The 21,467-nt window shown below is 39.7% G+C and overlaps 1 protein-coding gene across 1 annotated transcript in view; it reads left to right on the top strand.

The window, feature by feature from the left end:
- The window catches only part of GRM5 (glutamate metabotropic receptor 5), a 280,691-nt gene that overhangs the window by 238,548 nt on the left and 20,676 nt on the right, over positions 1 to 21,467 (top strand). Inside the window, exons 5-7 of the mRNA XM_013939598.2 lie at positions 112 to 280; positions 3,827 to 3,953; positions 14,714 to 15,653. Coding sequence (XP_013795052.2) covers positions 112 to 280; positions 3,827 to 3,953; positions 14,714 to 15,653 — 1,236 coding nt within the window. The remainder of the gene's footprint in view (positions 1 to 111; positions 281 to 3,826; positions 3,954 to 14,713; positions 15,654 to 21,467) is intronic.

Here is a 21,467-nt window from a genome sequence, read left to right as displayed (position 1 = left end):
CCTTGTTTATTTTTAATCAGTTTAATTTCGACTGTATAATGTTCCTTTAATTCAAAATATTTAGTGATGCTTTCCTAAACTGACCTGTATCTCCACTTTGTGTTTCCAAAGGTATGAAATCATGAATTTTAAGAAAATGGGGAAGGACTACTTTGACTATATCAATGTTGGCAGCTGGGACAATGGTGAGCTGAAAATGGATGATGATGAAATATGGTCAGAGAAAAATAATATCATCAGATCAGTCTGCAGTGAGCCATGTGAAAAAGGCCAGATAAAGGTAAATATTTTCTGCATTTGTTTTCATCATGTGCAATATTCATAGCCTTGAAATTTGAAACCAGGTTTTTCCAGTTTCTTACACAAAAAAGTTTCACACAGCTACATTAAAGTGAACAGCCTCATGTATACATTTCTTATTTATATCATGGTCATCTTGCTATTTTATTGTGCTTCTACATCTGTGAAATGCTGCCTCTATTTAATACTTACATTCCAAATACTTTAGACCAGGGATTGTCTGTGGGGTGGTTGCTCGGGGGTTGCTATTTTTACAGAACCTGATTCAGTGGAGTCCAAATCCCTCACTGGGACTTGTCAGTACAATTGTAGGTAAATCATAAATAATAATTGGTACTAATTCAGTGTTAGACATAACTGGAAAATTGTAACTTGGACCTTAAGTCTGTGGTGTCTTCAGAGAACATAGAACTCATGGATGACTGCTGTTACTTAGAACTTCAAGAAAAGTAAGTAACATTTTTTTAATCATATATGTTTTGTTGCTTTCTTTTTTCCTAGGCTTTCCTTTTTTCCTTCCTCTGTTTGTATATTGCAGTAAAGAAGGAGGGTAGATGTATATCTTACATATTAATTGCAATTTGTTATCCTTGAATATCACATGACACTTTACTGAAAAACAGCTAAAATAGGTTACCTGGCAGTCATTTGTTTAAAGGTCCATGGACTGAGGGGATGGGCATGGACAATTGAGTGGCTCAGACTAAAAAAAAAAAAGCATCTGTAAATTCTGATATGTCTCACTGGAAGCTAGGTCACTTTTCTCCCATGTTAACATGACATGCCTGCAAAACTGAGAGGAGGCTACAATGGTGGCAGACCAGAGGGTTGACCATGTTCTACAATAGAGAGTGAGTTCATCTCTTCAGTCCGAGTCTTCCAGGTTTTTAGGACATTGTTACCATGGTTTATTCATTAATTAGTTTTTGGCAGAGTCAGCAAGTGAGTTTCATCAGACCAAATGCAGATGTCTTCAGCGTAGGCATCTGCAGTTATGTCAGATTTCCAAGCTTTCTTTATAGTCAATGGAAATAAATAGATGATTCTAGATCATGATTCATCTCATCCTAAAATAGGCTTTGGAAACAAGTAAAATGAATCTTGGCCTAGAGACACTTCTTCCTCTTCACTGATTATAAAAGGCATCCAGCTAGGATAGTTAGTTCAGATGAGGACATCCCTTCTGCAGACATGTAAAAATAGGTGGGATGAATTATACCAACAGTAATTGATCATCAGTCTGCTGTCAACCTGCTCCTGTCACATATTCATTTATTTGAGAGTATGGAGATGAGCAAACAGATATTCAAAACTGGGTGGTGCTGATATCCTTTAAAATGAGTTGCCATAACTCAAATGATGGGGAGTATCTTGGGACCTTCATTAATGCAGTCTCTCACTAACACCTTCTGCCCATACACTCAAGGATTTTTCCAAGAGGATTCTTCACTATGAAGCTAAAGCATCAAACACTTAGACACTTGCTTGAAGTCTCATGTTCAGTGGACAAATGTCTGAAATGTTCTTCAGTCTTTGCATTAGGTTATTGACTATAAACACTGCTCCACAGTTCTTTTCCTTCATAGTCTTGACAAATGGGGGGAAAGTTTGACCCTGCTGAAGTCTGTGGTGGTTTTGCTGCAGAATTCTGTGGGACTGAGTTATTGTGAAGGAATTTGAAATGTACAAAAAACCCCCAATGGTATACTATCACTCAGCAGCATTTGGTATACCCATCTGAAGGATTTGATAAAATCCAAACACAGTCAAACTCTATAAATTCAAAATAGTGTAAAGACATAAAATTATTTAAATAGATAGATGCTCAAAGGATAACACAGGAGACAAAGAGAAGGGGAAATAATTTTTGTTTAAAGAGGAATAGTTTTTGTTTTTTTTTTTAAGGCAGATGAATAGATTAAGTGTTTTACTCCTAAAACTTCTACAACAAACAATTGTTCAATAAATAAAAAGGAAATAAAGGGATAAAGAAATATATGACTAAACAATTTAATAAAATAATCTGGCCTGATTCTTAGTAGTGGAGAACAATTCTTTTGATTCCTGAAGGAGGATACAAAATCATAGTTGGCACAGGATAAGAAATGATCACTGTAACAGTTCTCTGACAGATTTGTCAAAATCAAAGTATTTTATAGAAGACATTGATGTGGTGAAAAGTTTAACCGAAAACTGGAAAAGAATTGCTTTGATAAAAAAGTTAGTGTTTTGATAATAACACTGTTTCTATTTTGCCTTTTCATTTTCTTGAGTATTTTATATATTGTAAAATGACGCATTTTTATAATTCATCAAGTTTAACAGAGTATGTGTCTCAGGTATCAACTTTTCTGGTGACAAATATTCTGCTTTTCAAGTAGCTCTAGTCTCAACCCTTGCGGAGAAAATCTCTTATGCTCTCATCTGCCTTTCTGCCAATGTAGCTATTCAGGTGATTTTTTCTTTCCTTTCACATGCCGCAATTTTAAAAACAAAATCAAAATTTGAAGTTTTCAAGTCCTCATATTGCTGATGACAAAGATATAATTTACACTTTTTTCTCACTGTAGATACAGAAAGAGCAGTACAGTTCTTTTTGATCACACTCTTTGGATTCCATTTATTAAAATTGCAATAATGATGTTTGATTTTGAAACCACAGTCTAAATTTATCACTGCGAAAAATACATAAGTCAACCAAGTCTGCATGCTATAAATGGAAGCATTTGTTTATAAATTATTGGAATGTAATGAGCAGAAAGATTGGGAATACTTTATTTCAAAGGAAAGAATAGGTCTTCTCATCACTCTTGATGTATTGGCAAGAAGCACAGATGTTTTCAGTGCCCAGACATGATAAATAAAGATTTTGAAAAATCCACATCTGAATCGTGAGTGTGCAATATTTGGCAGTAAATTATAAAATGGGAAATCAGGGCAAATGTTAAAATGGACATAGATAGCATCCTCACCGTTAAACATTATCTATCAATGCACAAATTTAAATGTTTTTGAAAAAGGGACATTCAGTCTGATGTCTGGAAAAACATCAGTTTTAACAAATCCCTCACAACTGGATGAAAAAGAGGCACAAAAAATCTTTGGGTAATGAACCCTTACGGAAATGACACTGCTGACATGGTTCCATGTGCAAGGTATGAACCACAGTGGAGTGAATTATATACCTGGAATACCACCTACTGGCTTCTGTATACACTTTGCTATCTACGAGATTTTGAACTTTGCAAATTGTCTTCTAAGAAAGGAAAAAAAATGTTTTATTGTAGTTATGAAGTTTCAGCTATACTTTTGCTGAGTTGATGGTTTCTTTCTTCTAGTACACATATGATGTAAGAACCGAGAACTGGGTCACATTTTGTATCAGCAAATATATCATGAAAAAGAGGTTTCTTTTACATAAAAGAAAATGCCTGTATTAAAAAAGAGATGAAGAAATTATATTAGCAACTGCTGCAACATGAATGTTCATTTATACTGCTAAATCAAATGTTGACTTTTGTCTCAGGTGATCCGTAAAGGAGAAGTCAGTTGTTGTTGGACTTGCACTCCTTGTAAAGAGAATGAATATGTCTCTGATGAATACACATGCAAGGCCTGCCAGCTCGGCTCCTGGCCCAATGATGAACTTACAGGTAAATGAGTTGTGGCTGTGCTTATGTTGTCAATGAAAGTATTCATCTGCTGAATTGAAAAGTCAGGTGCCAGACACGAATGACTATGACGACTGTTTCAGTTAAACTGAACCTAGGGATAAAGCTGAAATTTGACCTAAGACTGGTATTTGTCATCTTTCCTCAACCTAATCCAGAAATCTTTGGCATCTGCTCTCTACAGACCTGAATTACTAGACCTAGAAAAAAAAAAAAGAAAAATAGCCCTTGTTCTGGATTTAACCCTGATCTGACACCAATCAGGCTGGATAGATGTTGTCCTCCATCTAACAGATAGAAGAATTAAGCCCTGTCAGACAAAATATTAAGAGAGTTCAAATTTTAGATGCATTTATTTTACTCTTAAACAGGTGCTGAATAGTTGTGCAATATGTGTGTGTGTGAAAGGCTGTGAAATAGTCATTGTGATAACTCCTGTCAAAAGCATGAATGGTGCAAACAAAGTAAGGTTTGCAACAGTCCTTTGTTCACCAGAGAATCTGCTAAAATATAGAGTTTATGTTCTGCTTGCCATGTAGTTAGATCCCTACGCTCTTGCAGAATGCTAATTCAGCTACTTTTGAGACAAAATTATTCCAACACTTGTATCCCACTTTCTTTTCTTTATAGCTAATAAAAAGAATTCAAGTATTCCAATACGGAGAGTACACAGCCACTTCAAAATGCTGCTCAGGGATCTGGCTCTCATTGTGCTCCTCGATATATAGGCAAGGGGAGAAGAGACAGCCTTTTCCCAGAGGAGCTCACAGCTTTGGTTTATGTTAAATTTCTATTGATGAAGAGAGAAATGGATGAGTTGAAAGAGAGGGAAGACAAAAGGAAAAACAGGTTGCTGGATGAATGTATGTAAGCAGAAGAGTCAGGCAAAACTTGGCTTATAGACTTTTATATATAAAAATTAAATATAATCCTTCCCTTGTAAGGAAGTTGCACTGCTCTAATATATGAACTAGGACAGCTAATTACTGGCAAAACATCGTTTACCCGTTAAACTGGTGGGGAATTTATCAGAAAATGTTGAATGTGAAACTTTTCCTGAGAAAAAACTTTTAACTAGGAGAACTAGAATAACAAAGATTTGTAAGCCAGCTTTCTCCTTTCCTCAGTATCCTTTCAGGCAGGTTCTTCCTTCCCGATCTGCTGCCAGTCCTGTAATCTGGGGGATACCTCCATGCAACAAAATCCAGTTTCCTTTGAGTCTCTGCTTTATTGCCGCCCCTCCTGCGGTCTGGCTGTGGGTCTGCTCTCTGCTCCTTTGGGCAGTCCCCTCTCTCTGCAGTGCTGCAGGCTCCCCGTGCATCAGGTCCCTCGTGTTTCAGCTGCCTCATTGCTCTCTAGGGCGGCCTTGCCCTGCTCTTGGCAGAGTTTGTCCTCTTGGTGGCAGAGGAGGTGCCTTGAAGCATCCTCTGAAGTGCTCCTCTGACCATGCTCCCCCAGCTCGCAGCAAGTAAGCAGCAAAGCCCTCTCACCTCAGCTTTGACCAGGAAAGCTTCCTCGCACCAGGGAGAAGGAGAAGGGAAGAAAGAGATGAGCCTCAGGTTCGCATCCCAGCTGGGACATTCATGAGCATATGAGGTCCATGTCACAGGGACTAGGCCACATCACTGGGCTGGTTGGTTTATTGGTGCAAATAGTCAACTATTCAGTAATCACAGCATTTGTCTGAGACGTGGCAGATCCCATTTCAAGTCTCTGTTTTGGCAAACACTACCCAGAGGAGATCAGTTTGAACTGGAGGCCTATTTGCTACATCTCAGTGAGACGGGAAATTCCTCCGAGCACCTCATCTAATCAGTGGAGGCGCCTCTTCTGAAATACCAGTGAGGGAAACTGTCTATTGACTTGGTGAAGTCTGGGTAGTTAGCCTTTAAGCACTGTGCCTGACGTGAAGTGAGGTGAAGAGCCACCATGCTGGTCTTCGGGCTCTGTGCCTAGGGCTGGCTCCCTGGGACGTGCAGGTCCCCGCGTCTCACTTAAGGGCCTCACCGTCAGTCTGCAGGCTTGTGGGAGGATGTTACTCTCTGAAGGTCTCACTTTTCTCTCACCCTGCTGAAAAAGCAGGGTGTTGGCACTTCAAAAGCCCTTGTGGGGAGAATCAATGATTTTCTACCCAGCTCTGATCGTTTTAATGGAAAGTAATTGTATTTTTAGTCAAGCCAACTGCTTCACGTAATACACATGCTGCTGCATTCTGCAAACTCTTCCTCTGCTTTTAGACATGCATTTTATGCCTTTGTAGGGGCCAAAGCTGGTGTGCACACATAAAACAACCCCTGAACATCAGCACCAAGCAGTGTTCCTTAGAAGACCTCACCCTTGTTCCTTAGCCAGGCACAAATTTTCCAGGCAGTATTTGGAAGCCGAACCCTCCCTAGGCCTCTATTAGCGCTGCGGATATGTGCACTCCAGGTACCAGGATACCAGTCCTTGTAGCTTCACAGCTGTGTAGTCCCCACCTAGCTCTCTATTCACATAATGGCTGGATCTGATCTTATTTAGCTTTGTATCAAAACCAGATTTTGAAAAGTCTATTCCCAGCTTATCCATACAATATATTGAGCTGTATTTTTTTATGATCATATTTATAGTCTCAAGTTTTGCAGCTTGTAAAGAAAATGCCTCTCAGTCTAGCCTTGTTTACAACATAATCTTTAGTAATAAATGTGAATTAAAAGTAAGGAGAGGGATTTTGTATTCTGGCAAGGAAATTTCCCTTCAGTTTTACAAAGCATCCACCAGTCTCCTTGAAATGTCCCTACGTTTGATTCTGCAGCATACTGCTAGATAAAGCCATGTCTTAGTTAATGTCAACTCCACAAGGCTACACGTATAAAAAGCTCATTGGAATATGTCTTCCTTCCAGTATCAGCTTCGGATGAGAGTCCTGAGTCTGTGCCTCCCTGTAAATCAGCCGTGCACCTGAAAAGCCTTTCAATGTAGAGCAGAGCCTAACTGCTTGCCAGAGACCTGAACTTTGATGCAGCCATTTTTAAAATCCTTTCTTGGCTAACACAACAAAATTTTGCTCCATCTTTCTTTTGCTCAATGACCAGCACACATTTTGTGCCACAGATTTCATTATGTAAAATGTGGAATGGAGGGATTTTGCTGGCAGAAGGGAAGAGTTTCATTTGTCCTTTTTTTTTTTCTTTCTTCCCCTCCCTCCTCAGCCATCTGTGGTATATCAGAATTGAGGAGGGAGGAGAGGGAAGGAGTGCAGTATGTGTATGAAAACAAAGTTATTCTCAGAACAGAAAAAGCTTTGAGATCTGAAGGAAAAGTATAGACAGTCTAAAGGTAATGGGGAAGGCAAAAGGGAGCAAGAATTTCTGTTGATTAAACCAGTTACTGGAAAATATAGCATCTCCAGCTAGAAGTGAAACTGAGGCTAGAAAGACAATATTGTGTTGTCAGCTTCCAATATTGTATTTCCTCAAGAATTTCAGTCTTGTCTGTTGTACATACCACATCTCCCAGGTACCAGGCTCCTCCCTGAACAAAAATCTAGTCATTCTCTTTTTTCCTTTCCCCAAATCTATCTATACCATCCTGGCTTGCACCCCAAGTCCATTTCTTCCTTCTGACGTATCAAGATGTACTGTCTAATCTCTCCTCCTTCCCTTGCGTGTTGTCTTAGCGACACCCCTGCATTAGAGCACCCCTTCACGCAGGAGTCGGTATGGCTAATACAGCTGAGCCGTGTTACGTTAGAGATGCAGCAGAAGCAGCTCAGAGTTTTAGGTCCAGGAGTACATGCCAACCCCTTCACTGTTCCTCAAAGCACTTCATTGCATGACAGTCACAGTGGAGGGAAGAGAAATAGATATGTTTAGACACAAAGAGATTTTCTTACCATGCCTGGTCCAAACCCCAAAGCAATGAATTTTTTGGTGGACGGACAAGAAATGCCTTTTGTTTCTTCAGGAGACCCAAATCATTTTGAGGGCACAGTCTTCTGCATTTAAAAAGAGTAGCTTGGGAAGACCGGGTAAGTTTTGTGCAGCCTCCCAGAGCTTTGGCAGAGGCTGCAGGAACACCTTGGCCCAGTGTTTGTTTAAGGAAGTTTTTGAGGTGGGAAAGAGAGGATTATTCCCTTTTTATATGATTTCGTGACAGCACACAACAATAACAGAAACAAAGTTTTATCTAGCGAATTCAGAAACAGCAAGGGATGTAAATGATGTTAATTTCAGTGACACCTGAATTGTCTTCAGGCTGTACTGACATTTTTCTCATTCCCTGTGCACTCTAAATATACTATTTTATTTTATTAATTGGATTCAGATGAAAATAGATGAAAATATTTTACAGTTCTTGAGAAGTTCTCTCAATAGATATTCATGGATAGGGCTGAACATCAGAAATATGTATTTTTATTATAGTTACAAAAATGCTGTCACCTGAGACACACAATAAAATTAGAATACTGGCATCATGGTCTTGTCTTCCTGTCTGAAAGTGCCAGATAAGAGCCGGAGAATCCAAATAATCCTGGAACGGAAAGACTAGGTATAATTTTTTTTTTTTTTTAGAAATGCTTTGACAACACTGATGCTGTATCCCACACAAAGCACACTCTTTTCAGAGACCAGGCTTGTGCCAATCTGGATTCCTAACTGAGAAGCAGAAATGAATGTTTCCCTCACCTGGAGGGCAGTTGCTCATCCCGTTACTAAGACCAGCAGCAAATAGACAGTGCCCAGGAGACACTTGTGTCTTGGCTGTGGGCACAGTTTGGCACAGCCGGCTGTCACGGCTCATGCAAACCACCAGCCAGGCTGAGGGCACCAGCGATGCCCGGACTCGCTGGGTCCCTGGAGGGGCCAGTCGTCCCCTCCTGCAATGTGTGGGTCTGGGATGCGGCAGAAGCCACCGGCGTCCGAGGCACTGCGCGTGCTGGATCCTACCCACCTGAGTGGCAAAATCATCCACATCTACACTTAAAATATTTTCAAACTATAACTCTTCGTTGCCAGCAAACTGCCTTCTTATATCATCACTTGTGATAAAGTTACAGCCATCAGTAATTTCAGTAATTGTCTGACAATTGTGACCATGAGGCAGAACAGAATCCAGCCCGTGCTGACATTGATTTTGCCACTGAAACGTTATTAAAATCTTGCTTGTAACCATAATTTGTATAGCTGTAATTCAGGCAGAGGGTATAAGGACACAATTTTTATGTGATTGCTTTTAGCATTATAAATACATGTCAGCAGAGATAATGTCAGATTTTCACACTGATTTTCTGTGCACTGCCTTTTCTCTTTCCTTTTTTTTTTTTTATATTCCAAATTAAATTTAATCGTTTCCATAAGCCATTCTCACATCAGCCCCTGGGGGAAAAACAGATGAGGATGAGTTAAGGATTTAGGTGGTGATATTATAACTGGGATCTCTGACTATCATTATCTTCCCTACCTTGTTGCTTGGTTCCTGGGCTTTTCTTCCCTCAGTTGTTTGTTCCAGGTAAGATGTTGCCTTCAGCTTCTAGTCCATTTATATCCCAGGTCTCCAGCTCTATCCACACATCACTTTAAGCTCAAGTGAGCTGGTTCAGGAACACAATGTTCACTGAAGAGCCCTTGGAGGCTCCTAGGCTGGATGGAGACATGTCAAGAAAGCCAGCGGGAGTCACTTGTGATTGTGCCTTAGCTTCAGATAAGTTTGCCGAACACAACGTATTCTGAAGAAAACTTTTACAACTCATGGAGTCAGCATTTTTTGGTGAAACTGAAATCAAAGCATTAAAGCTAACGTAAGGATGGACCCCTTTGCTACGGGGGGGTGGGGGGGGTGGGGGGTGGGCAAGGGTGTCCATTCATCAGTTGTTCCAGTCACTCTGCTCATCTTCTTCATTTGTGTAATTAAGGAAAACATTCCCATGTGGTCACAGAGTAACTTAAATGTATTATTCTACGATTCATGTCCTTGCCCTTTATTACTACAAGCACAACTAAATCAATATATTTGCGTTACTTGGGGCTTAAGCTCTTGAGCTACAGATGCTCCTGCTGTCACAGTTTAGGATGTTATTGATCCCAATTCCTGTTCTGTGGAGGTGGCAAAAAAAAAGTGCCCACTCCTCAGCTGCTTCCATTGACTGTGCAAATCTACCTTTGCTAGCAATTTTGGTAAATGTGCCAGCCTGGGAGATGCAGCAATCAGGAAGGCAGTGCGTGGTCACTTCTACATGCCTGGTAGTGTGGGAGCTATGAAAGCTCCTGACTGAACTGGGCAGAGAACTGGTGATAATAATAGTTCAAATTACTGTAGGTAAAACCATCAGAATTTAATACTCACTTCAGTTGATGTATATGTCAGGAGAGGTCTGGGGGCTGATGTTCTCAGCTAGCACTTAGGAGAGGAGAGATTAATTCTCCTTCTTGCCTTGTCTGTCTGGACAAGAATTCTGGATTTTATCCAAAAATTTCTCATTGTTAAGAAAGCTTCCTTGCCAGCTTCAGTGGGATTTTGGTTCTGACTCCTACCTTCCTGCTTCTCATATCTCCGTATGTGAAAACCCAAATAACTAATCAAGATTTCCCTTCTCCCATTCATTGGAATTATAGATAGGAAAACATTCAGAATCATTAATATAAAATATCAAACAGCATGACATAAATATACTTTGAATAATGTGTGCTAAATCCTGTGTGGAAATTCCCATTCAGTGCTGAGATGTTGCTAGATTAGAGTGGTTTTAACCTTGGTGTTTGGACTTCTGCTCTCTTTGAAAGCATCTGTGAAAAGTTACCAAGAAAACCAAGTCTTTTGTCAGGACGTTTAATATGCTGTCCAGGATCCTATACCTTCCTGGAAAATATTAGGCCTTTTGAAAACAACCATAACTTTCAACCAGTTTTAGTCTCCTTGTGCAGATTCAGTGAGCTCATGGTGTCCATTTAGTAGATGTCACTGAATTCCTTCACTTTCCTCAGGACATCCTGTTCACAGGCCTTAGTCTGTCATGTTTACCTTTGGAACTGGTTTAATTCCCTGTTTTATTACCTAGCATGAACAGGATTTTCAGTGCTAAGCTAATACAGTTTTATGGATGCTGAAGGCATGCATGGTAAGGTCTCTTAGGTGTCAAGGCTATAATAACAAATTAAAAAAGTGGCATGATCAAATCCCCAGAAAACAGGGACTAATAATACAGTGCTCTGTATCTGTGAACTATTCCACCAGATGACCTAATTTTAAAACAATATGAAAGATGGGCAAAAAGTTTACAGAGAGAGCACAAAGTGGATTTGTACAGGATACAAATGGAGTTATGGCAGTGGTCAAGCCTTCAAGTACTCCCCTCTCCTCAACTATGGCACAATTTAGTCAAGCCATGGAGTATCCAAATATTTTTTTAAAACATAAGAATCTTCCCCCCCCCCCCCCCCCGAAAATCCTTATACAACCTCATTTGTAATTTGTTGGGTTTTTTGTTTTGTTTTGTTTTGTTTAATAGAATCAATGCACAATGTATTCAGCTAATTCAATCTAGATACTCCCTTCGGACTCCCTTTCCCTAGCATGTTAAAAATGACAAATTTTTATATTTGCATGTCTTGCTATTCACATTTTATCTTTTTAGTGCCCTGTTCCCATTTGCTGTGTTTTTGGCCTTAGGAACATAGAGGCAGTTTTATGTCAATTTTACTAGGGCTCCAGTCCCAGAACCAGTGCACTCTCGAGCACAGAGTAGAACAACTCTGCACCTGCTCCAAATTGGACTGGCTCCTAACAGCCTTTCCACAAGCCAAAGATTGCCTCAGCACACTGCAGGGACCAAAAGACACGGCTGCTGGCTCTGTTCCACCCACAGTTTCTGAGCCAGCCAGGAAAGAAGACTTTCCAGGTGCTTGGAGATATTGATGAAGTGTAAGGGGTGGGCTGTGGGGCAGGATCTTGTCCAAATGACTATTGAACATAAGCATATTTAGGGGATAGGAATGAGGTGTTGTGTTACGCATTTTTTAGCATTTGCATTGGTCTAATCTTAGGCATCTTCCTAACTAAAACACTCACGGTGCTATTTCCTCATATTTCTTTTACTTGATCTAGTTGTCTCTGTCTGAAAAGTGCTACTGTCAGAAACCATCAGTTGCAAACCTGTTATACAAAAACCTCACCAATCATTGCTTTATGAAAAATATCCGGTACTTAAATCTTAATTGAGGAATAAATCATTACACAGTTTATAATTCTCCTTGTAAAGTATACCTAATGATGGAGAAAAAAAAATGGGCCAGATTTTCAACTCTTTTCTCAGGAATTTTATTAAGAGAATGTAAAAGAGTAATAAAGCAAGAAAGGCATGAAATAGTCTGATACTGATGATAAATGCTTGGCTATGATTCACTTCTGTTGCAATGTTAGGAACTGCATAAAAGTCAGTCTTTCTATCACTGTCTGCATGTAAAGGCCAGGTGACAGATAAGACCCTTTTTCTTCAAATTTCCTGTTCAGGACTCTATAGCAGTATTACAAGATAGTAAGAAATTGTTTCGAAAATACATTAATTGAATTTGGGTAAAACTGGAAATGGATTTGGAGGTCACTTAGTCATAAAACTTCTTGGCCCAGAACCCACATGGGGGATGTCTGCACACACCAGAGCTTATGCTTGCTGGTTTTGACCTGCTTTTCTACCACTCTTACTGGTATAGTATGTTGGTTTTAATGGTATTATTGCTGTGTTATATTAGTCTTGATGAAGTCAGAATGAAATCCCATGTCTCCCTCACACTGAATAAGTAAACCCTTTAAAACCAACAGGAGCCAAACAGGTATCTTCAATTAATGCTAATGAAAGTGTTTCATAAAAATCTAAATGTCTTTGTTATGTTAAGACATGCCAATAACTTTATTATCTCAACAGAAAGCTTTTCACACCAAAGCAGTTAAAATTTGAATGGTAAATTAACCTGCACTTAGTAACCAAGAGCAAAATTCTGTTACACTAGAGTGACTGTAAATTCATATTCTTTAGCTGCACTAATGTGAAAGATTGGGTGACTCTAATCCTTCTAGCACTTCTGCAAGACCACAGAACTGTCTGCCTGGTGTCTTTGCCACACAATCTATTGATTATACTGTCATATTGTAGGTAATTATATTTTGATAATATTCATTGTAGAGAAGTGTAGAATACTTTTTTTTTTTTTTTTCCTTAGGAGGAGGAGAGAGGAGTTAGGACTAATATTAATTAATATTATTTCCATGGAATGATTTTTACCATTAAGAATGTCAGTGATATTGACAGCTCTGGAAAAAAAAACAAAAAACAATAGCAAAAAACCCCCAGTAAGATCCGCTGAAAGTAAAGGAAAAGGTAAAGCATAGACCTTGCATTTAGGAATTCCCAAATTATAGCTCTGATGTCTGCTCCTGATCGTCAGGTCACTGAGGTTCCAGATTCCCTAATTAATTTGGATTGCCTGGCGTTCAGATGCCCATCAGACAGTGCCTTGTCCTGATTACCCTCACTGCTGAAAACATGAATACTCCTGGCATCCCGTCCCCATGGGGTGAAGTCACCTGCCACCACTCACCCAAGGTCAGGCTGACCTGCCCAAGGCAAAAATCTAGACCTAGGCAAAAGTCAACAACCTGATTCTGACAGTGTTCATAAGGTCATTTAGATTTTGAAATCAAAGGTAGTAGAGCTAAATAAAAGTACAAGGGAAAGAAAAGCCTTTGGCTGCACTCCCTCCTCCCCGTCACCTCCTTTCAGCAGGTCCTGCCCTGACTGGCAGGGCTTGTGTCTCCTTTTGCCAAAAAGTTGCACGCCAGAGTGGCAAGGTCTTCCATCCCTTCCTCCTTTTGGCTTCCAGCAGTACCCAGGCTTTACAGTGCACATAGGAAGGAAAGATGGAGGAAGGATGCCAGCTACAACTTTTCTGCCAACATTTACTCATGTCTGTTGCTTTGTCTTTCTACGACACTTGTACAAAAAAAGTCCTTACTAAAACCAATATCTAAACTGAAAACAAGCATCCTTATAAGGGGGTGCACTGTTTTAATTCAGCTTTGACACTAATTTATTGACATAGTTTGATTTCATGGGTTAGATGAGGCTTTAATTCTCCAGAAGTCTCAAAAATTTGAATGAATGATAAAGCGAGGAGAATAGGCCATCCTAAATTGCATATCATCTGTAACTCTGACTCCAGAAAATATTTGTTAGACTAAAGGTAACATTTCTGAGAAAGAAACACTCTTTTTCATGCCAGCTAGCAATTGTAAAATTTCTGCCCACAATCATGAAATAAGTACCAATATTCTCCATAGTATATAATGCAATTAACAGGATTGACATCTGGTCCTTGATGGGCATGTAGTATACAGACAACTGTGGAGCATTTTGCACCAAAGTAATGTCACTTGATTATGAAATTTGTTTATGAATTATTATATTTAAAATAATTTTAAATTAAAATCCCATAGTGATGAGACGTTGCTTATCTTAATCAGTTTGGCCATTTTTTGCAGTCATCATTTTAGACTCCAAATAGATGACTCATATTACTGAAATAAGCTGTAACTGAAAAATATTTATTGTGCCATTATGGCAACATCATCTTAGCCTGCATCCATGATAATGGCACATTCCTGAAAGAGAAAAAAGAGAGAGGTATCAGGAGTATTTGTAACTGTATCATTAAAGATATCACTCCTACATATTTTATTTTACCTTTTTTTTTCTCTCTCTCTTTCTATAGGCTGTGACCTCATCCCAGTCCAGTATCTCAGATGGGGTGATCCTGAACCAATTGCAGCAGTTGTTTTTGCATGCCTGGGTCTGCTGGCCACCTTGTTTGTTACAGCTATATTCATAATGTACCGTGATACTCCAGTGGTCAAATCATCCAGCCGAGAACTCTGCTACATCATTCTAGCTGGGATCTGCTTGGGTTACTTGTGCACTTTCTGTCTCATCGCAAAACCTAAACAGATTTACTGTTATCTTCAACGAATCGGCATTGGTCTCTCCCCAGCTATGAGTTACTCTGCTCTAGTAACTAAAACCAACCGCATTGCAAGAATCCTGGCTGGCAGCAAGAAGAAAATTTGTACAAAGAAACCTAGGTTCATGAGTGCCTGTGCCCAACTGGTTATTGCATTTATCTTGATATGTATCCAATTAGGCATAATTGTTGCTCTCTTTATAATGGAGCCACCAGATATAATGCATGATTACCCAAGCATCCGAGAGGTCTACCTGATTTGTAACACCACCAACCTAGGTGTTGTAACTCCCCTTGGATATAATGGATTATTAATTTTGAGTTGCACCTTTTATGCATTTAAGACAAGAAATGTCCCAGCTAATTTCAATGAAGCAAAGTATATTGCCTTTACAATGTATACCACCTGCATCATTTGGCTGGCTTTTGTGCCAATATATTTCGGAAGCAACTACAAGATAATCACCATGTGTTTCTCAGTGAGCCTGAGCGCCACGGTGGCCCTTGGCTGTATGTTTGTGCCCAAGGTCTATATCATCCTTGCTAAGCCAGAAAGGAATGTACGGAGCGCATTCACCACATCGACTGTGGTCCGCATGCACGTAGGGGATGGAAAGTCATCTTCGGCTGCAAGCCGCTCAAGCAGCCTGGTGAACCTGTGGAAAAGAAGGGGATCATCTGGTGAAACCCTTAGGTAAAGTTTGCTAATATATGAGTGTGGGGAAGCAAGTGTGATCTTCTGAGACTCAAATAATAATACTAATAGTGAAAGGACAAAGGGAAATATAGTGTTTTTCTTCACCTCTGCATTGGGAGACGAGCAAGTCTGCTCTGTAGCAGTTTCAGGTGAAGGCTGTTTTAGTCAAAAGGCTGTGCAAAAACAGCGATGAGCAAACAGGGCTGGAAGCACCGGTTGTGTCATCTGTACACTTGCAGGGAGGGAAACAAGATCTTAGGAGAAAAAAAAAAACAAAACAGAACAAGAAATATAACTAATTGCCTTGTCCTCAATGCACTCATTTGAAATCTTTTTCCCTTGAACAAATTTCATAGCCACCATGCCTGCCTCTAGCCACAACAGTAAGACAATAGGGTTGCTGCTAATGCTATAAGGTGGAGCAGTCAACACAAGTAGCATCGTGAGCAGCCACTGTCAGGCCTCTGAGGATTTGTTTCATGTGACTCTTTTCTCTCCTGTTCCCTTGATTTTCCTTTTTTGTATTATCTCTTCCTACCTTCTTTCTTTTTGTCCTTACCTATCTTCTCTTCTTTACCTTTCTCTGATACCTTTTTCTATATTCATCCTCCTAATTCCATCAAATCCAGCTGTTTTCAGGCCCCATTCTTGACACCCTTCCTGACATTGACCAGATATTCCCTTGCCAGATACTTCTTTGTTTCTTTCCAAGGAAGAGTTTGAATTTGGTGGTCATGAAGACAACGTGTATATTCAAGGATAGAAAAATTACATTAAGCAGATGTTGAAGAGAAAGGAGACCTCTGAAGTAGAGATATTGTCCAGCTTCAGAGACAGAATGCTAATGGGTGCACCTAGCCCAGTGGCTTACTTTCTTCTTATAATCCCTTTCACTTTTGATGCAGGTTGTCATGGGGATGATTTGGGGTTGTTTAATTGCTTGTATAAACAAAGAATTCTGTCTATATGAAAGTAGAGGGAAACAGGTTTGTCTTTCCTCAGCTATGTCTGTCTGGACTAGAAGTGAAAGGTAGCTAGATTTCCTTCCTCACTGAAACACGTGTGTTTTAGGGTTGATAACAGGAATATTTCTAGACATGCCAATGGTGGCAACTGGAGCTGGCATGGAACAAGGGGGAATTTATACCTCCATATTTTCATGAACCACAATTTACATTCAGGGGAGGATTTCATTAGTAATAACTTCAGGATGAGAGCACAGATTCTGCCAAAATGATGATGTGTCTTTGTCACATTATTACTAATGTTTCTCTTTCAGAGATCTTTAATTGGTACAGAAATGGCTAGTTTGTTACAAATATTTTATAGGTATGATCTGTAAGCGATGTTTTTTTCCAGTCAGTTTCCAGATGCAAGGTAGAATGATGTTTGAAAATGATGAATTCTTTGTCAGTTTAAGTGATGGCTACCTGAAATGTCCCTCTTTACATCCTCTGCCTGTACACCTGAGCTGACCTGAGATGTTCAGCTTAGAAGCTCTATGACTATTTCCGAGCTGGCTAACACAGGCATTCTTCACGTGTCCTCAATGGGAGAACATTCTTCCTCTTTGGGATCATTGTTATTTTGCCTCACTTTTTCTGCAGATCTTATTTGTCATCTTGTGACCTTTTACCTGGACAAGATGAAGTTATAGATGATGGGAAGATCTTGGGTCAGGAAGGATTTGTTTAGAGGGACTCATCTGTTTAGGGCCAGTTTTGATAGAAATTTCTCTAAAATGTCTGTTGTGTTCTGAAGAGTGAGTGTACTCTGCTATTAAATATCCCAAAAGACAAAGTGTATTTTCTTCTTTGTGAGAACTTTATTTCCATTTCTGTATATGCCTCAATGTGTAGGTAACACCTGCAGTCAAGACAGGTATTAGTAAAACATAATAGATTATCATCAACGTTGATGTCTTTTTAAATAGCACTGTCTTGGAAATGTGTTCAGCCCTGAAGAGCATTCAGAGTGCCAGATGTGTGTGTGTAGGAATGAAGAAGACAGCGCAAAGCTGATATATTGGGATATTTACCTAGATATAAAGAGCTAAAACATTTCATTTGAAACTTGGAGAAAAGCTTTCACGTCATCAACAGTGTTCATCAGTACTTATAACCAGAACAGAGAAGAGACTCCTAAATGCATGTGTCTAAATCCGCAGTTGTTTAAACTGTGATGGCGCCAGTGAGTTTAGCAGTGCTCAGCCAGTGTATTCTGCCTGAAGGGTCCAGGAATCCAAGAGCAAATTGATTCCATCAGTCGTAAGGAATTCTCTCCAATCAGTGCCTCTTCGGTTGTGTGGAAGAAAACAAAGCAGAGCCTTAAATTGTAGACTAAATTTAAAATACTGCTCAGGAGTTCACCTATGTCTGGTATCATCTCCAAGAGAGAAGAGAAAGTCATTTTCAGCTTTAATTCTGCTCACTGTAGAGCAAACAGAGTATGACCATTTTACTTAATATTCAAGCATTTCTTAAAAAAAAAAAGTTGGTGCACAAAATAACATATTTCAGGGAATTATTCAGTACTAGGTTCAAAAGCTTGTTTGGATTCAAGTTATTCAAGTAAACACTGAAATACTCAGATTCAAAGGAAATATGCACTAGAGCTACATGACATTATTTAAATTGCACAGAAGGAGGTTATTTAAAAGAGAGTGAGTCATTGTTGAATTTTAAAGAAACATGCTATTTAAGTCACCAGTGCATAGAGGGGCCCCTATCATTAACATTTTGCTTCTTGACACTAATTTATAGCACAGTGTAGTATTTCATCAAATCATTGTCAAACAGATAATGCCAAGGCTCCATTCAGAGCTTTCACATCAGCTGCAAAATGACAGATAACAAGACTGCTCTTGCCTAAATAAAGCAATGCATCTGTTAGAGTCCTAAATGACTTTTTGCATGGGGTGCTCTTCAGTTAAGAAAACTCAGCACGCTGTGGCTGTGTGTTGGAATGAATCTTCACATACTGAAATATGTAGAGGGAGAGAGTAAGGTTATTCGTTACCCAGTGAAATGAAAACCATTTCATATAGGCTATTGTGATTCAGCAGCACTCACCAAAATGTACTCTAGGCTCATTTACAAGTAAGGATATCAAATCAGGTGTGAATAGAAGCAGCTCCACAAAGAAGCATGAAGAACACTATGTAGCTGCAGTCAAAGCCTCATAACCTGTGTAGAGGGGCTTCTGGACCTTCTGCTTCCTATAATCTTACCAGGTAATTTCACAGGGACTAGGAAGGCCATAAATTAGTTGAGCAAAAACTTATCTTACCTTGACATCCCAGGAACTGGTAGCAAATATGCTTCCAAGCCGCTTTGGAAGAATCTGACATACGGGGTTGATGTATCTTTTCCTCATTCTCCAGTAACTCTGTACCCAGGTAAGATCAGGCCTATGTATTTCTGCTACAAAAACTGCAGTTATGATATCTCTAGATAGGACTGTGTACAAAAAGGTCTCAGTTACGTTACTTTGGCCAGAGGAATAGAACAGATATTCCAAAGTTTCTTTTATACTTCTAATATCTTTGGCCTGAATTGCACTAATTTAGCCAACTGTAGGTGTTACCTGTTCTGAGTCATGTCTTTAAATGGGCCAAACCACATATATTCCATATACTGACCCCCTAAACATGCACATCACCCTCCACCTGTGGAAAGGCAAGTTTGCTTTCCTTTAAGGCAGGAAATTATCTGTAATAAGCTCACAGAAAAGTCTTAAAAACACCTCCCTAAACACTCTGCCTCTCTCACACTTATGTACTAAGAAGTCTTTCAAATCCTGGCAGTATTCTTCTCTCTGCTCTTTAAATTGTTCCAGTCTCCACAGTGTAGCCCAAGTTCCTCCTGTCTTGTTCTCCCACAGCCTATAGTGCCATAGTGGTTCCTGTCCTAAGCTGCTTCTTTCGAAGCATGTGAGGTCAGAAAACACCATTGCCATCCCAAGTTTTTTAACTGCTGGTTGGCCTTATACCCTGTGATGATGTAGGCAAGACTCCTGCATTTCTTCTACTGCATTCTCAAAAGATAGAAGATGGTAGACACCCAGTACAAACCAAAAGTACTCTCCTGAAATGAAACAAGACTGATATTGTCATCTTGCAATTGAGATAGGATCACTGAAAGTGATGATTCATCTAAGCAAAAAGGCTGAGCAGCACTTTAAATCTGGTATCTAATCATGCAGCTATGGTCACTCTCCAGTAGACAATAATAACCAGCAACAGTCAGATAAAGTTCCATATATGCTGGGTGTTTGGGGCACTGTGCAAGTTTCCTCCATCCAGGTGTGAATAGCATAATATTAGACAACAGAAACAGGATGCAGATCTATTTCTGCATCTTATCCAAAGAAGCTCATCCACAGCAACATGCAGATCTCTGAGATTAAAGTTTAATAGCCAAGTGCAGCAGTGATGTTTAGTTCCACCTGGACTTACTAGTTCATTACTGGTCCATTATGTAGTATTTCATAAATGATTAAACATAAACTGTAGTTGTCAAAGTAAATTACCTACTCATTTGTTAATGTATGATCTTGCCCTCTTAATAAGTTTATCCACTGCTGTGTGATTGCTGAACTGGGCACTGCTCTGCATACCTCTGCAGAGCTGATAAGAGTGACAAAGTTCATTTAAAAGTGGGGATCGCTTGCTGTAGCAAGCTCATCCTCACCTACCCATGCTCTCCTTCCCCTGAAGGACACAGGGTCAGAGCAGGCTCAGATGAACCACTAGAATTTTTAGGGTCTTTTATAAAACACTCTCCTTTTTTTTTTTTTTTTTTTTTGCATGATTTAGATAAAGGTGCTCTCACCTCCACCTAAGAGCCACATGCCATTTGAGGGCACTTCTCCCTCTCTTAAGCACAATGTGGGCACGGTAGTAGCAGCCTGAGGGGCCAAGTGCCTGCCTGGCACAGGCGCAGAGAAAGCGCTCAGCTGGTCAGGCTCACGTGCTGCTGAACAGCCATTCCCTGTCTCCCACAAGGAAAAAATGGTGAGCAAGACAGATTTTTTCCAGTGGGCTGGATTCAGCCCCCAGACCACTGGCTGGTTCTAATTATTGTTTATATCAGAATGTCCCTAACTGTGTCATAATGAAAAGTATTGAAAACAGGTGTTTATCATCACACTGTGCTCTCTGTTTTCTGCAAGGAGCAGCTGGCTTTTCTGACTATCTTTTCTCTCTGTTTTTTTCTCTCTCATGTCTGGCTATATCTGTTCCATTACAGTTCAAACAGGAGCTATTTTGATGGACTAAATAAGAAAAATAGCCTTGGTTCAGCCTAGAAGCTGCCCTTCATGGTTTAATAATATTGCAGTCAAAATCATACATCATACATGTCATATCTCAGCATCAAATTTTTAAAATGACCTTTCAAAAGCCTGGATTGAAATTTTTCAAAAAAATACTTTTTCACAGGAAATTTTGCAAACATTGTTATTCTGAATCTGACCAAAATCCATTCAAAGCATTGACAGAACAAGTGAACTGAAAATTTCAGGCACAAACTAACTTGAGAAATCCTAGCTGTTGCAGCAACATTTGAAGGGTCCAACTACTGTTAAATTGTATTATTGGGAAAGCCCAGAGAAGTCACTGAGTTTCTAGCCAAATGGGAATCCTGCATCTTGGAATAAACCTTTGGTACTGTAACGCGTACAAATCCAAGGGGCTCTAAGATGCGGTCCATGCAAGCAATATTAAAGCAATCCCTATTGTCCAGATGTCAAATTTTAACTGGATGAAGGCCACAGCCGTGAATAGTTGGACAGATTTGGAGCCCCAGCCAT

This window comes from Apteryx mantelli, chromosome 1 (assembly GCF_036417845.1).
Source record: "Apteryx mantelli isolate bAptMan1 chromosome 1, bAptMan1.hap1, whole genome shotgun sequence".
Taxonomy (NCBI): Eukaryota; Metazoa; Chordata; class Aves; order Apterygiformes; family Apterygidae; genus Apteryx; species Apteryx mantelli.
The sequence above is the reverse complement of the archived record's forward strand: the minus strand, read 5'-3'. Positions and strand labels throughout refer to the sequence as shown.